This window comes from Scaptodrosophila lebanonensis, unplaced genomic scaffold (assembly GCF_003285725.1).
Source record: "Scaptodrosophila lebanonensis strain 11010-0011.00,11010-0021.00 unplaced genomic scaffold, SlebRS2 tig00000001-arrow-pilon, whole genome shotgun sequence".
Classification (NCBI taxonomy): domain Eukaryota; kingdom Metazoa; phylum Arthropoda; class Insecta; order Diptera; family Drosophilidae; genus Scaptodrosophila; species Scaptodrosophila lebanonensis.
The window spans coordinates 27,040,385-27,054,900 of record NW_022060529.1 but is presented as its reverse complement, the minus strand read 5'-3'; the positions used below and the strand labels follow the sequence as shown (position 1 = coordinate 27,054,900).

The following is a 14,516-nucleotide window of genomic DNA, read 5'->3' as shown; positions in this document are numbered from 1 at the left end:
GCACGGAATATGACATTTTATGACCATCGCGCCCCCGTCTAGCCTTAATTAGTGCGTCAACTTCAAAACACACATTTGCCATTGATGGCACGCCCAGTGCAATAACAATAACAACAACAACAACGACATCTCTCCAAATATGCGTAGCCAGACAGTAGAAAAATTTCACAAACAAATAAAATAAGAAGCAGTTGTGTGTCGTAATTTGTACACATTTTTCACCTAACAGCCGCGAGCAAGGAAACTCCCAAACCAACACGCACACGCATACACACATGCATACATACATACGTGGTACAATCAGCGCACATAACACAAGAAAGCAACAAAGTAACTTTTCCTGCCTACTTGCCAGGCACGCATGGCTCTTAAACTGTCTGTCTGTCTGTCTTTCTGCTTTTGCGTCTGTCCGACTGCTTTCCTTTGTTTGTCTGCGCCTTGTCTGGCACGCAAGACGCCTCCTTTTTTGGGGGAGGAAGCCACAAATACGCCCTTGCCACTACCGCCCTTTAGCCCGTGCCACGCATCTTCCAAAGATTTATGCAGTCTAGAAAGGTGCGCGCTTCCTAAAGTTGTCAGGGGGATATCCAAGTCGGCCTCACTTGGCAATAAGCGCAAATTTATGTCTGTTAGAAAAGGGTTTTCTTGTGACGCTGCCACCAGGGCCGATGTTTGTGGTCAACATAATTAGGCTGCCATTAGCAGGCAAACATTCCAGAGCAGTAGAACAGCAACAACAGCAGCAACAATCCCATGCATAATTAAGAAAGAACGCCAACGACAATTTTACTATCTATTTTCCTTACATACTTGTACATATACTCGTATATATATTTTTTAGGCCACAACTTTGGACCATAAATTGACAAAACGGATTTCGCATTTGTCTGCTTTAAAATGTTGTGCATGTTTATAATGTTTTATTAATGAGCGTGCAGCTTGGCCCACAATTTGATTTATGCCTGACAGTTAATTAGGGTCCGCAAAAACCGCCTCCTTTAAAGGGTGTGCATTTTTATTGATTTCAAATAAATCAAGAAGCGTTCCCGATTCAATGCCAACAACTACACAAAATCCAGAAACAGTATACGTGTATGTAGTCCATGAAGCGCGAACTACATTTCAATTATGAGTGAGCAGAGCCAATAGCCAGGAAGGCAGGCAGGCTGCTGCTGTTGCCATTTTCCAATACAAACGTCATAAATATCGCACAATAAACGAGTTGTTGTTGCTGCTGTAGTTGCTTTCCCTTTGCATTTGATTGTTGCATGCAATTATTTTGTCATATTAATTGAGGTCATATAAAATAAATTAAAACTGCCGACAATTTCTATAGATAAAGCATAAAAGTGTGCAACCATATTGCTTTTCATTTGTACTGCAACGAATTCCCAGCTCCACTTACACCATTACTTAAAAAGTAATCACCTACTATATACTAAAATATATATCGTAAAGTAAGTCAGTCCATCATGATTAAGTTTCTATACATATTTTGTTCCCACGGTTTTTGTAATTATAATAATATTAGCCTTCGACCAAAAATAAATTGTTCGAATGGACTTACACTGACACTACACGAAACCCCTTGAAAAGACATTTTTGTTCGTTATGGAAAAGGGAAGCTAAAAAGTCCTCTCACTACCTAGAGAATTATATTTACGATGATTCGGACTAGCATTACGAATAATTCATGCATCAAAATTCAAACTTTGGCTGTAATTTTGATAATTTTTACTCAAATCTGCTTAATTAACTATACACATATGGTATAATTAGAATAAGCATGACGTTCTGCTCTACGGTAATTCAACATGTGCTTACATATATTTTGTAGAATGTGCTTTGGCTTGTCAACAATTTTATATTTTCTTTCGAGATTGTTGGCTCTGCTCCGCACGCTCCACGCTCCAATTTTGAACAGTATCAAATAATATACGAGCTGCGTAAATATGGTTCGTATTTATTTAAATAGGCTTGTTTTCTTTCTTTCTCCGAGTTCTCTCTTAGTCAATTTACAAATTAAGGTATTTCTGATGTATATTAATTAACCTGAGACATAAACGGAGCACCAAATGGTTATGGATTAGATTTAAATGTACCTGACTACTATTCTCTGCTGTCTGATTTAATTTATGTAGATTTTGTATGAATTATCTGTGAACAGCTGATTGAAAAAATGAAAATTAAACGTGAAACAGAAATCTGGAATAACCATAGGGACAAAATTTTGTCACAAAAACAGAAAATCACAGCACTGCGAGTGTTTTCACACATGGTAACATCGGGTTATTTTTACAATTCAAGAAAGCTGTTTAATTGTTTTGATGGCTTAGAAGTCAACTTTTTCATTCTATATAGTTGTGTCATTTGTGCCAACTGTACACGCTTAAAGCATTTGTTTCAAAAAAGAGTGAGAATATCAAACTTCATTTAGCTAGAGCTGTGTACTTTCGTTGAATGCTCCAAATAATAAAATTGATAGAATATCTTAAAATTGGTAACATTACTGATATGATAAATAATGTTGTAGTTATTGTGAGAGCAGATTTGAAATTTCTTCCTCCAATATGGCATTAATACTGCAATTTAAACTATTAAATTTAAATTAGCTTGTAGTCAAAGCTTTAATTGAATTTGTAGAACATTGTTTAAATCATTTAATTGTTAACCTGAACCCGAGACAAAAAAAATGTAAAAACAAACATTGTTCAACCTATGTCCAATTAGTGCAGCTAATTTAAATGTGAGCGACTTTTTGTGCTTAAGCATAAACACAATTGATTATAAATTCAGCCGCAGGCGGCAACAGTATTCTCAATGCAAATTAAATGCAAAATTAATGCCTAATAAATGACAAATTAAAATTGGTTTGAACGCTCTTAAAACAGAGCGTGCAATTTCTCGTTTACATGGGAAAATTGATACCGGAAATCGTTTTTATTCTTAAAATACGTGCGCGCATAAATTAAATTAAAAGTTTCCATTTCGCTTTGCGAATGTGTTCCTATATAAAATGATCTATGTGGTAGCCCTGGCAACGGCAGCCCAAGAAACGGCTCAGCCGACATTATATCAAATTTCATTCATTAATTTCCATTTGCCAATGCCACGCCTGTCTGCGCTTGAGCTTTCGCCCGCCTAAGCGTGTGCCAGGACCAGAGCCAGGGCCGGGGTCTGGAAATGGGACTGGGCCAGGGCCTGGGCCTGGTATCCTGTACATCCATCAAGCCATGCAGCAACAGCCACCCGCTACTCCTCACACCCCTCGCGTGTAATTCAAAACCTGTGCACTGTGTTGGCTGTTGTTGCCCGTCGGTTGTCTGTTCTGAGTTGCTGTTGTTGTCTAATCATGTATGAATGAATAATGACATGAATTTGACAAAGCACAAACTGTTGTGTGGAAAACATAAAAGACATGCACAGAGACCGAAATTTATTCATGCAAGTAAATAAGAAGAAGAAGGAGCGAAATCAACAGTAACAACAACAACAACAGTAAAGAAGCGTGCATAAAAACTGTTTCTGTTTCTGCCATCGCGCTGTGATTTAGCAAGGACGAAATAAGGCCCGTAATGGGTAAGACAAGTAAAAATGTGGCCGCGACTCATCTTACGTTTGAGAGAAGAGAAGAGGTTGCTGGGATTGGTTGTGGCGTGGTAAGATGAAACCAAATCAAACCAAAAGCTGTGGGCGCACCCAAGTAAAGCTTCCTCAGCGTTGGCTGTGGATTTGAAGCTGCCTTTGCTTTTAATTACAACACTTTAAGCTTTTAGCAGCTCAGGACGCACAAACAAGTGCATTACCATCCTTGGCAGTCATGAAATATGCATCGAAGGTGCCGCCATTACAAGGAAATGGGTAAACAAAACAAAAATCAGAATAATGCACTATGAAAATACTTAATTTTTATGATGTCCTTTACTGAAAGGTGTAAGTCTATATTGTACACAAGTTTGTAACAATCAGAAGGAAGAAAGGCTACACGATATAGGTTCAGCGCAGGCGAAAAATTGTTCTTAGCTAAGTTTAATCAGTTTTCAATGTAGATACGGGTGTTGAAGTCATTTTTTGGACACCGTTTATTCTTTCGCTCTTCGAACTATGAAGGAGTAAGCCCATTCAGCTCATAATAAAAATAAATGGAGATGATAAAGTAGAGGGTCCCGACTTTGAAATACTCTGTACATATGTGTAGAAGATTTATAGAAATTAAAAAAATATCGACATTGTATTATTATCAACATTTTTTCACTCATTGAGTATTCGAACTCACAAAAAGCGTGTGTAAAAGCACATTTAAATAGGAATTGTTGCTAGTTGAGTCTATTTGTGTCTGAGTGTGAGCATGTGCACAGTACAGAGTTAAGTCAAGCTACAACAACAACAGCTGCGGGCAGACCTTGGGCAGAGATTACATTTAAGGCTCTAACTTCCTTTAAAATTGACATACCATGATGAAACTTGGCACATTACCACAAAATATATTTGCCAAATTTGATTGTACAATTCATGAATAACGGGAGTTGTGGAAAATCACTAATAGAGGGTGAGTGGGAAGGTGAGGTCTAGGTGTTCATACGGACAGGCGGACAGACAGACATAGATCGACTCGTCTAGTCATGCTGATCAATATAACCTAACATAATCGTGTACCTTTTAGGTATAGAGTATAACAGTGTCCCTAACAAAACTGAAAGTACAGTCAAACATATTGAAATCGGGCCATGCTTCATATCTTCTAAATACATGTATACGTGTGTACCAACAAAAGTACAAAAAACTTGAAGCGATTATTCAGATAGACGTGCATACAGATATGTAACTTTCCATATACATATGTATGTACATACAATACAGATACATACAAACATACGCCGTCGATTCCTGTGCCATGCCAACATCCTGACTAAGTCATAATGCTCCTCTTGCAGACGCGAAAAAACAAAATTTACATTTATTATTAATGTACTTATGCTACAGCAGCAGCGCCAACGCTAGCTTCAACGTCGACGACGGCGGCGGCATCGCCATCAGCGCCATGTTGTATGCTATGATTTTTGCTCTTCTGTGCCTTTTGCTTTTATTGGCGTGAAACATGCGCCTTATGCTTTCACTTGTGCCCGTTGTTAGCCAGCCTGCCTCTTCATGTGTTAGTACAAGACATTAGCTTGTATGTGTGTGTGTGTGTGTGTGTGTGTGTGTGTGTGTGTGTGTGTGTGTGCGAGTGTGCCTGTCTAACAAATTACACACATTTAAAGTTTGTTATGAATGCGCACGCAAAAAGCATTGCCTAGCCAAAAGGCGCAACGACACCCACACACACACACACATGAACATACATATACGTACAGAGCCGCAGACATTAAATATGCGCCAACGCAAACGAGCAACTGCTCCACATACAATTAGCCGACGCCTGTGCTCATGTCATATTTATGTAGCATACATTTGTGCGCGTTGCAAAGCCGATTTTATAAAACACTCGCAAACAGCACAAAAATTAGGCTTTTCATTTGTTTAGTGCCAACAACAAGTTTGGGGAAGCCCACAATGAAAACTCTAGGCGTGAAAATGCCCGGAGGCGGAGCATTTAACACCAACTATGAAAACAGCACCACCTCACAATTCGTACACATGCGACCATTTCTAGCCCGTCGGTCAAAGAGAAAAATAAAACAAAAAAAGAAGGCAACACACATATACTACACAATACACACATTTGCACATCTTGTGGCAAACTCAAACAGCGTATAATTGGCATGGCGCACCACAATAGCAATTAATGGACTTCACTGCATGACAATGGACTCGATGCGACGCGTCGGCGTTTGCAACACAATTTGCAAATTGACTTTTCGACTCACTGTGCCTGCGGCTTTTCTCTGCGAGAGTCGCTGTTCATATTAGCTACACTAGGTAATAGAACACCCGAGAAATTACTTTTCCATTTTCAAACTCTGCAGCACACCTTCTTAAGAGCGTGCCTTCTATGTTATGATACTATTCTGTTATCAATTTCAAATTGCAATTGTAATTTTAATGAATGTTTTGATTGCTAAGAATTTGCGGAATTTAATCTTCACGGCCCAAAGTTGAATTTAAAGCATCCTAACTTTAAGCAGAGTATCAAGTCTCTAAGCTATTCATTCTATGTTAAAAATAAATAAATTTTAACACAAAAAATATCAACAACATAATTGCAATTATGTGAATGTACTCTGTACCGTCAGTTTAAAAGAGTATTATGAAATCGTTTAGTTTTTGTAATTCCCAGAAAGAGCCATGTTACAAATATTTTTATGGTAACTTTAACATTTTTTAATCATGCTTCTGTCATAATGGTTGCGAGTGATTCGAGCCGAGTGCTTACTAAATGAGCGAACTCACATTTTGGGATACCTGCCAGATCGTTGAGCTATGCCAGGTCCTTACTACACATATAAAACTGAAATATCCTAATTGTTAAATAATTATATGAATATGCCAAATAATTATTGTAATTCATTAAAAGTTTTGCTTCACCTCCGGCGAATGCAACATCAAATACAACACAAGGCACAATTACAAGAGACGTCTTATTTATTAATTGACGCGTCAGAATCTGAGCTCGAGCGAATTTCTACAAGTTACAAGGTAGAGCGAGATCGGAGAAATAGGTGCCCTATCACCTATGCCAGAGTTCCTGTGAACATACTATACTTATCCTACTACAATAAGTAGACCATTAATTTTATAACTCTTGAATATACTCATATGTAGTGTACATGAAGGCATTTATTTTAATAAATGATAATTGCCGTTTATCCCCAATTTGAAGTTTTTGTGCTAAATTATTTGTGATTCCCCATTAATCAAGAAACCTTTAATTAAATGATACGAGCTTCTGCTTGGCAGATTTCTGGCTACACCCGTTGACATACATGTTCGTAAGTGATTTAGTGGGTTTTGTTGTTTATTTGCCAACAATTTGATTGAATTAATTCGCCAAATTGCTGGTGAACTACAATACGGCAACAATGATAACAGCCAGTCAAGTCAAATTCTATACGCTATTGATTTCAAATCAAAGTTGGGCGTTGGCCGCTGGCTGAAAAATGAAGAGCAATTTAAAATGCAATTGCGAATGCAACATTTCATTTTGTAGCAGGCAGCATCAGCATCAGCAGCAAAAGCAACAACAACAACAACTGCAGCACATCCTGCCAAAACACTTGAGAATTGAAACAAAAAGCTAGCACAAGTCCAACTGACGGCTGCTGAGGAGGTTGGAAGTATCAAGTAGAAAGTAGAACCCAACATACATACAGGCAAGCAATAAAAAAATCGCAAAATTTATTTCACAAAACTTTTAGCTAAGCCCCATTCGCAGAAAAAAGAAAACCCGTTCTGGGTTGAAAACTGCAAGGCTGCGCATTCTATACAAAAAGCCAGAGGCAAATAAAACAAATATGCTACGCAAAATGCAATACGCGCTGTCGCTTCAGTTTCAGTTTTTGGTTTTAGTTTCTGTTGCTGCTGCTGCTGCTGCTTCTGCTTCTGTAGCCATTTCTGTTGCCTTTGCTTTAACTACAAGCAAAAAATGTATTTCAGTTTCAATTTATGATAAAAACAGCTACACGCGAGCAGCTACACGCCACCAACAAAAACAGGCACCAAATGAAATTTAACGACCCAAGAGTCAAGCAACGGGCATGACTTGGCAGAAAGCGTCGCCAACGTCTCCATCGTCGCCAACGCCGACATTGTTGTCACCGTCGCTTCAAAGCAAGAAGAGCGTTGCTGTTTTTTGTCGCTGCCAAAGTTGACTTGTTTTTTGTTTAATATTTGGCCAAAGTATTCACAATAAATTGTGGGCCAGTGCCCCACCCCCACCCACGACAATAGTCGTGCAGCGGCAGCGGAGGCGCATCATCACATTCGACAGGCGTGGCCAAAACAAAACCGACAGAAGCCACAACAGACTGCCGAAGAGTTGAGTTTTGTTACGAATGGTTGTTCCTTGGCCTGGGCTGGGAGCCGACCAGCGCTCCAGCTCATTGCTCCACTAGTTGAAATGTACCGGATGCTAAAATGCGCACAAAAATTTATATACAAACAGGATATGACAGGCAGGATGCGAGACGCTGCCGCTACCCGACGCCTCGCCCATCTCCTGACAGAGTTGGCAAAAGTGCACCAACTAGTTTTTAGTGACAAAAATTTATTTGTGAGCTGCATGGCTGACTAGCATTATGATAAAATAAGGTGGCGAAAACTACTATATCATCATATATATTTTCTGTTGAGCAGATTATATGGCCACATCTATGTAATAGAAGAAATCCCGGTCGAAAGAATACGAGGCGATTCCAAAACGGGAGTGGCAGCTCATGTTACTGAAGTTTTAATATACGGTATTGTCAAGAACCTCCCTTTAATAAACACCAAAACAAATTTTCTTTTTATTGAAAATATATACATTTTTAAAAATCAGAAATGACTACAATACTGCGAATAGATAGATTGATGTCAATATTTTATACTCTGTAAACAAAATAAAAAAGAGTATACGAGTATTAGGTTTGCTGGAGGTGAAAAATGTAACAGGCAGAAGGAGGTGTGGCAGACCCCACAAAGTCCACATATAAACCTGGATCTCAGAGACCATAAGAAATAGAGCCAAGTTTTGTTTTGTTTTGGGTTTTTCGGCCGTTCGTATCACCTATATCTCGGAGACTATAAGACCTAGGGGCACTACATTTTTGTCCAAGATGTCTTATATGGTTACGCAGCAAATAAGTATTTCGGAATTTCCCTCCTTCCCTTTCAGGGGTAGTTCTGCTCTTCTTGTAATGCATTTCATGTACAGATTTTATACTCTGCCTATATATTTTGGAAATGATATTTTATAAATATCGGAAGAAGAAGTTAATTTACCATTAGTTGTTTCTTTAATTCTAATCAACGGCTGTTTACTGAACTTTAAAAATATTGTTCCAGACTCTGAAGAGGTCCTTGATCACTTCAGAGTCGAATTTTTTCAAAATTTTATAATTATTCTACACATACTTGTATGTACAGAGTATTTCAAAGTCGAGGCATCTGACTTTAGCTTTGCACTTGTTTATTCAAAAGTTATGCTGATTTGATCGATTTGTAAGCGGTTACACTTTTGGGCTAAAATCTAGAAAGACGACCATCCACCCATTTTTTGAACGATTTTGTTATTTATGTCTTTTTAGCCACACAATAAATATTTGCGTGATATTTGAGAACAGTAATTTTAGAAAGTATGGGTAAAAATGTAAACTACAAATAAATAGTTCTATGTCTTCTACCCTTGTAGCCATTGCTCATAGTCTAATTTTCTTGAGGAACATTCACCTGAGCACAGGCACACGATTTCATTTCCGCATTTCTCTAGGGTGTCGATGTTTCTGCAATTTATGTTGTTGTGAACCCCATGACGAATGCTTAATAGCTTGCCTATAGCTGCGACAATACTCTCCATACGTGTATGTACATACGCGCAAGGTCTTGAAGTGGACGGAGACTGATACCAAAAGCATAAATTACATACAATACGGCACTGTTTTAAGCAGTAGTAGCATCAGCATCAGCATCAAAAGCAGCAAGAACTATAAATCACAGTTACGGACATTATCAACTAGGCACAGTTTGAGTTGAAACCGCAAGAGAGGAACGTTGGGAACGTTGAAGGATACATGGGCGGTAAATACGAAAATATCGCATTGTGAGCAACTGGGCCGAGCTTAATTAGCATTTGAAATGTTCTATGGCCATGTGCCTAAATGCAAAGCACAGTTCCACAAGTATTTGGATGTGTGTGTGAGTATGTGGGTGTGTGTGTATGTGTGTGTGTGTGTAGCTGCTAAGCCGACAGCGCAAATGATGCGGCAAGCGTAGTAAAAAATAACTTTGCAAAAGCGTCCGACAAGCGTATAAACCTAAGCTCCAGACCAAAAGAGTAAGTTAAGGTAAGTTAAGGTATGCCAAGGCACGGCACGGCACGGTAAGGCAAGGCAAGACAAGAAAATTGGCTGTCAGGAAAAGCTTTGAAACTGTTATTGTTGCTGCTGCTGCTGCTGTTGTTGTTGTTGCTCCTGCCAGGCGGTAAGCATGTTTTATGATTTTATTGTTTATTTGCCAAGAGATTAGCTCAACAACAACAACAAGAACAAACAGACCAGAGGTGGCATGTGTGCCTGTGGCATGGGGTGGCAGTGTGGCGAGAAGGAGATGAAAAGCCGAAGGTATGGGTCGTGGTGTACGAATTTAAGTGCAACAGTGCCGAAAATCAAAACATCAAAATTTCGCGCGCTTTTAGCTTTGTGTAGCTTTGTCTGCCTCCAACTGGGCCGGGCCAACAACTTTATCCAATTTCTTTCTTGTTTTACGCTGAGACCAGCATATAGCGCATAAGCACGTACAAATCGCATTTTTTTTTTAGGCGCACGCTTGCCCGCCTGCCTCGTCTTGCCTGCACGCTTATCCTTTTTTATGTGCGCCTGAAAGTATGCCAGCGCTTGTTTTCCTGTCAGATTAACTTGTCGTGTGTTGTGTATTGGATTCTGAGTATGTGTGGGTACGTATGTATGTGTGTGTGTGTGAGAGAGAGAGAGAGAGAGAGAGAGAGAGAGAGAGTTTGCAATAAATCGACAGCAAATCTGCAAAAAACATGATAAGACAAGCAACATGCCAATGTGGCTAGGACTCTGAAATTCTGTCGCCCAACTCATCTGGCTATCTATCGCATCTATTGGACTGCCGATTGCCCATTCCTTTTGGCCCTTTCAAATCCAAATGTTTAGGCAACTTGCTGCGAAATTGCTTTTCGATTTATTTTTATGTCTCGTCTGTTTGTCTGCCAAGTTATTGTGACAAATTAGTGTGCGTGTGTACGAGTATGTAGCTGATATTGGTGCTTTTTGTGTTATTTTCGTAGTTGTGCAGAATTACAACATTTAAGTCTACCATGTGCTAAGCCTAATTGAAGGACTTGCCCACGCTTGGCATCAGAACTACTGGTACATATACATACTACAAGTATATGTATATAAATAGTACTATACTGCAAAAATAATATACCCTTACACTTTTTAGCCAAGTAAATAAATTTTGCTTCATGTTATACCCTGTTTTGTTAGTCCATGGTACATACCTACTTATGCATGGATCCAAATCGGAATGTCCGGCGGTCCCCCCACACCATCTTCTGAATACAGCTATTGCAAGGAAAACATTTTTGCTTATAAGGATTTTGGAAGCAATTTCTACCAAGTGTGTTAATGTTGTAAGTACGTAATGGGTGAAGGGGCGCGAAAAGGGAATTAATTTTGGACACAAAGAAATATATACGAGTATGTAAATGAGATATATATATATACACACATATGTGACCATGGAATAAACTAGTCAAGATATAACCTAATCTTATAAGTAATACCCATTGGATAGAACTATTAATTATTTCTTTGTTTCCCTTCTTTTATCAGTTTTTAATCAAATTTGTATTTTAGAATTTGTTACTTGCCTATGAACATCTCTGATAACAATTGATTGTGAATCGGGGCCAATTAAAAGCAATTATTGTAATTTAATTTGATTCTTCCTAATTACGCGTATCTAGCTTGTAAGGATTTATTACAACAAGGGAGAAATGTGATGACCAGAACAGATCCTACTTGGATGTCAAGCGGGAGACTAGTCTATATAATTCCTTGGTGATTTACAAGCTGGATGGTGGTTGTGTCGGATATACTCGAAAAACTTGACATCAACCTGGCGCGAAAGCCTCAACTAAGAATAAATGTAAATGAAGGAGTAAATTGACTTCAAGTGGCCCGTAATGACGTCTGTCCGTATGAACACCTAGCTAGGGACACTAAATTTTGCAATAATGGCTTATGTGTGTACGCTGTGCAAGTTTATTTTTTTGGCGGGTTCCCCGATTTTCCATTCGTATAATCACCTATATCTCGGAGAGTATTAGACCCAGGGACACCGGGTGCCTTATGTGAATACGCAGAAAGTGTGTATTTTGGTATTTCCCTTCTTCTCCCCTGCCCCCTCCCCCCCCCCCCCCCCCCGCAATCACTGATTCTCCATAGTTATTATGAGTCCGTACAGGAAGTTATAGCCATTTATGTATGTATGACCAAGCAGTGCCCGCAGCTGTTCTTGTTGTTACTGCTTTGCACAGGCACACGAGACATACATACATAGACACACACACATACACGCATAATTATTCTACACATATGTACAGAGTATTTCAAAGTCGGGACACCCGACTTTAGCTTCTCTACTTGTTTTTTTAAGCAATTCGTTCACACACAACGGCCCGACCACATTGAACTTGTGTTCAAGATTAGATTTAACTAAACAGCTATTTAATAGCATTTGAATTACACATAAACACAGTGCATATTATATACATTTTATGTTATGTACATTCCTGAATTTGATGTAAACAGCATAACAATCAAAACCAAGTTTAAAAAGACATGTATCTACTTAAAAAAAAAAACAAATTTTGTTTTGTTTTATTCGATTTTTAAAATATGCATTGATCTGCGATTTCAATTGCATTAACTATTAACGGAATTGTGTCTATACCTTTGTGTATAGTACATACATAGTTGAACTAAAATCGAAGTTGAATTAACAACACTTATTTACGGATATAACGTGAGATTGCCCATTTAGGTACCAAATTACAAGTATTTCCGGAGTTACAGAAAAAATCGAATAACACGAGAGTGAGGAGCTTCATCAAATAAAAAACTTGTCTTGCTTAGAGCTAAGGAGAAATTAGAAAATTACCAAGTAACTCTAGTAACTATAGCTGTTGTACTTCTTGACATCCTTGCGTTTGCAGCGACCACATCTCTAATCAATTGATGCGTCGATCTCTATAGCTTAATTGTATTCATTCGAATTAATAAATAGTAATTTAGTTGTGTTAATATACACTAGGAGTGTTTCATCTGCAACTAACTTACACGTTCATGCAGACGAACGGACAGATGCACAGAAGGAAGTGCATTTCTGTATGGACCCGTTTCGTAACACTTATCAAGTATATACACACTACACTTTGTAGGGTCTACCAAACTACTTCTGTGTATTATATACTTTCGCACTAATGTACCAGTGCCACTCACTAAATGAAGTTGTTCAATCAACGTCGGTAGGCAATACGTTTAGTTTGTGGAGATCAGTGACACAAAACACGAAATTTTCAGTTGCTTGGACATAATTAAAACATCATTACAGATTGAGCTTAGTATATAGGAAAAAAAAGAATTAATAAAATATCTCTCAAAGCTAAGTTTAAGGTCCAGTTTATCCTATTTACTGGGCCCCTACGATTGAGCAATTTGTCTAAAAATCCTCAAAGCCAAGCTAGTCCATCCCATGTACATTTTTTGAAATAGTAGAACGAATATTGCCAGACCTAGGTCATCTAAGTTCATCACTTACCTATAGTCTTGGTCCACTGTGCTGTGGGTCGCCAGTCCGGGAAGTGCTTGGGAAATAGCTCGCGCGTCCAGTAAGTGTGCAGCACCACTTTGTAGACGGCCAAGCGGTCCAGGGTGCAGCCGGTAAGCGGTGGTGGCTGCGTGGCCAGCGGCGCTATTGGCGTCGGCGCTGCGGCAGCCAACAACGGCGGAGTGCTGTCAACATCAAAATTGTTGTTGTTATTGCTGTTGCTGTTTGTGTTTGTGTAGTAAAAATTGCGATTGCTGGATCCACGATGGTTGGCATTAGCAGTAGCAAAGTTAATGTAGTTTTTGCTTTGTATTGGTTCCTGTTGTTGTTGCTGCTGCTGCTGATTAGCCACGGTGTACGCGTATATGGCTGGATTGGATATGAAAGTGGCCCCATAGCTGCCACTGTTGCTGCTGGTGGGATCGGCGCCAGAGCCCAGGGTTGCCAGGCAGCAGCAGAGCAGGAGCAGCCACTGCAATGGGGTGCACTGCATTTCTGTTAAACGCTTGACTTTCGATTGTGGTGGCTTCATTTCACAAATATTTCTTCAATTCACTTGAGTGTGTGTAAGTGTTTTTTGTTGCTGCTGTTGTAGCCGTCGCAGTAGCGCTGGCTATTTATATTTTAAATTTTATACACTTCACATTTGCCGCTGCTCAAAAATAAATGCCCATTTGGCGCAACACACATAGGCATGCACAATCACACGCGCGTTCGTATATATTTATTTTTGTGTTTTAATGTTTTTTCACGTGCCCGATTTGTCGTTTATATGCTTTTGGTTTTGGCTTTGGCGCGCATGTTTACAGTGCGTTCAAAATAAGCAGAAAATGAGACACACTAGAACCGCCTGCGCTCAAAGTTCGTTACGTACTGAGTGAAAGCACCAAAAGGCAGGCGAACAAAATCAAACAGTACATTGAGAGAGCAGACTTGCAAGAGTGCGAGCAACATTGCCGTTTGGCTGCTTGAACGCATGAGAGTGAAGTCTCTGAACAGCTGTTCGTGCTCCGCATTTC

The 14,516-nt window shown here is 39.2% G+C and overlaps 1 protein-coding gene across 1 annotated transcript in view; it reads right to left on the bottom strand.

The window, feature by feature from the left end:
• Positions 1-14,293, bottom strand: part of LOC115632398 — an 81,909-nt gene extending 67,616 nt beyond the window's left edge. Inside the window, exon 1 of the mRNA XM_030529532.1 lies at positions 13,489-14,293. Within this exon, the coding sequence (XP_030385392.1) occupies positions 13,489-14,029 (541 nt within the window). The 5' untranslated portion in view covers positions 14,030-14,293. The remainder of the gene's footprint in view (positions 1-13,488) is intronic.
• Between the last annotated feature and the right edge of the window lie 223 nt (positions 14,294-14,516).